The following is a 1664-nucleotide window of genomic DNA, read 5'->3' as shown; positions in this document are numbered from 1 at the left end:
TATTTCAGGGCTAAAATAATATTCAAACCGTATGAGAATCTGTTTGGTATTTTTGAGTATATCTCGTTCAGACAGCCAGAAGAAGCAAGAGGAATTTATTTTACAATATGTAGTGATAGAACATGTAAAATACATTAATCTCATTGAATTTGCTCTAATCGGGTAAAAATATTCAAATATATTCTAAAATATTTCTTATTTCTCTGTTTGGTCCATTAAAAGTAATGATCGGAACAATGCTGTGATGTGAACTGACACGAATTAACGTGTTGACGTCTACTCTGACTCTTTATAAAAAGATACACCTTCGAACAGTTTATTCAAACAAAAAGGAGAAAGCTTGGAGAGAGTATATATTCGGGAAGATTATAGCTTTCAACTTGTGCGACTTTTTCATCAAAATGTGGCGTATTAGAAATAATTACAATTTTATTTTAATAACAATGGTGTTTTCTCTTTGGGTTATAAGCTGTAAAAGTGCTTCACCGAATTCTCGATGTAAGCTGAGACGATACACGCATAACGCTGTACAAACAGATTTTAATGGATTACGTTGCTGGGATGAAGTCGACATCATGTCATGTTGGGGATACTGCTTATCTTACGAGGTAAAAAAATGTTTTATAATATTTAACTTCTTTTATGGTAAAACGTTTAATCTTTTAGTAAAATAAGTGTTTGTTAGAAATAAGAAAAATAGAAAACTTACATACATATATGTACCTACTTAAATATAATTAACAACATAATATCTCATTTATATTTTATTTTAGACGGCAGATTGGCAATTCCCTTACAAAGTATCCTTTCATCCAGTTTGCGTGCACGGAGAGAGGAAGCACGCTTCAGTCAAGTTACGGAATTGCGACCCTGACGTGGAACCCGGTACAGAACTGTATCATTACGTAGAAGCAGCCTACTGCAAGTGCCAGGTTAGAAGTATTCCACGTTTATTATTATCACACTAGACACAGACAACAGACTTACATATTAATATTACTCTTTACACGTATTTGATAGTGTAAGCGTCAGACATAAACCCTAGTCATACATAGCCTACTAATTTACCAAAAATCAAAGACATTAAGAGTCGTTATAATCCCAAATGAATCTATTTGATCTTACATTCTTAAAAATTATACGAATTGAGTAAAATTGTGAATTGATTAAAATTGTTAACATTTTATACTTTGTAAAACTAAAGTATTTCGCAAACTATATGTTTTATTGATTAAATATAAATAAATTCAATTGACCGGAACTGTATTTCATAAATTATATTTTAGGCGTGTTCTTCTGAAGACACAAGCTGCGAATGGCTGCCGCCAGATTATTCTCTTCTCAACGAAAACTCAATCGCAGATCAAATGGAGGATAAGAAATAAATTTAATAAACACCGAGGCTAATTAACGTGACACTAACATAGCTCTGTATTGCAAGTTACATTTTTGTTGACTGGAATAAAAATTACTGTATAATTAATTTTTGATTAATTATTTTCCATACTAATTATACCCTACGTCACGAGGTTAGAGTAGTATTCCATGTGAGGCCGAATTTGCACCTTGTTTTAGACGATGGGCCCACGTGAAGTAACATCTTGCCTTGCTGAGCACACCAAGCTTTTTCGATGCCAATTTGGCTTTACCTTCCAATTGACCGC

The 1664-nt window shown here is 32.9% G+C and overlaps 1 protein-coding gene across 1 annotated transcript; it reads left to right on the top strand.

The window, feature by feature from the left end:
* Window positions 1-269: 269 nt before the first annotated feature.
* On the top strand, window positions 270-1421 carry LOC113404547 (glycoprotein hormone beta-5). Its single transcript, XM_026645472.2, has 3 exons — window positions 270-608; window positions 774-932; window positions 1287-1421. The coding sequence occupies exons 1-3, from the start codon at window positions 402-404 to the stop codon at window positions 1383-1385; spliced, it is 465 nt and encodes a 154-aa protein (XP_026501257.2). The 5' UTR covers window positions 270-401; the 3' UTR covers window positions 1386-1421.
* The last annotated feature ends 243 nt before the right edge of the window (window positions 1422-1664 follow it).

This window comes from Vanessa tameamea, chromosome 10, assembly GCF_037043105.1.
Source record: "Vanessa tameamea isolate UH-Manoa-2023 chromosome 10, ilVanTame1 primary haplotype, whole genome shotgun sequence".
Classification (NCBI taxonomy): domain Eukaryota; kingdom Metazoa; phylum Arthropoda; class Insecta; order Lepidoptera; family Nymphalidae; genus Vanessa; species Vanessa tameamea.
Note: the sequence above shows the minus strand (reverse complement) of the source record. Positions and strands in the feature narration are given on the sequence as shown.

What these genes read in the sequence shown, in the direction of transcription:
- LOC113404547 (XM_026645472.2), top strand. Translation starts at nt 402, where the DNA reads ATGTGGCGTATTAGAAATAATTACAATTTTATTTTAATAACAATGGTG. An exon ending in GATACTGCTTATCTTACGAG is followed by an intron (nt 609 to 773) that starts GTAAAAAAATGT and finishes ATTTTATTTTAG; the next exon opens with ACGGCAGATTGGCAATTCCC. An exon ending in CAGCCTACTGCAAGTGCCAG is followed by an intron (nt 933 to 1,286) that starts GTTAGAAGTATT and finishes ATTATATTTTAG; the next exon opens with GCGTGTTCTTCTGAAGACAC.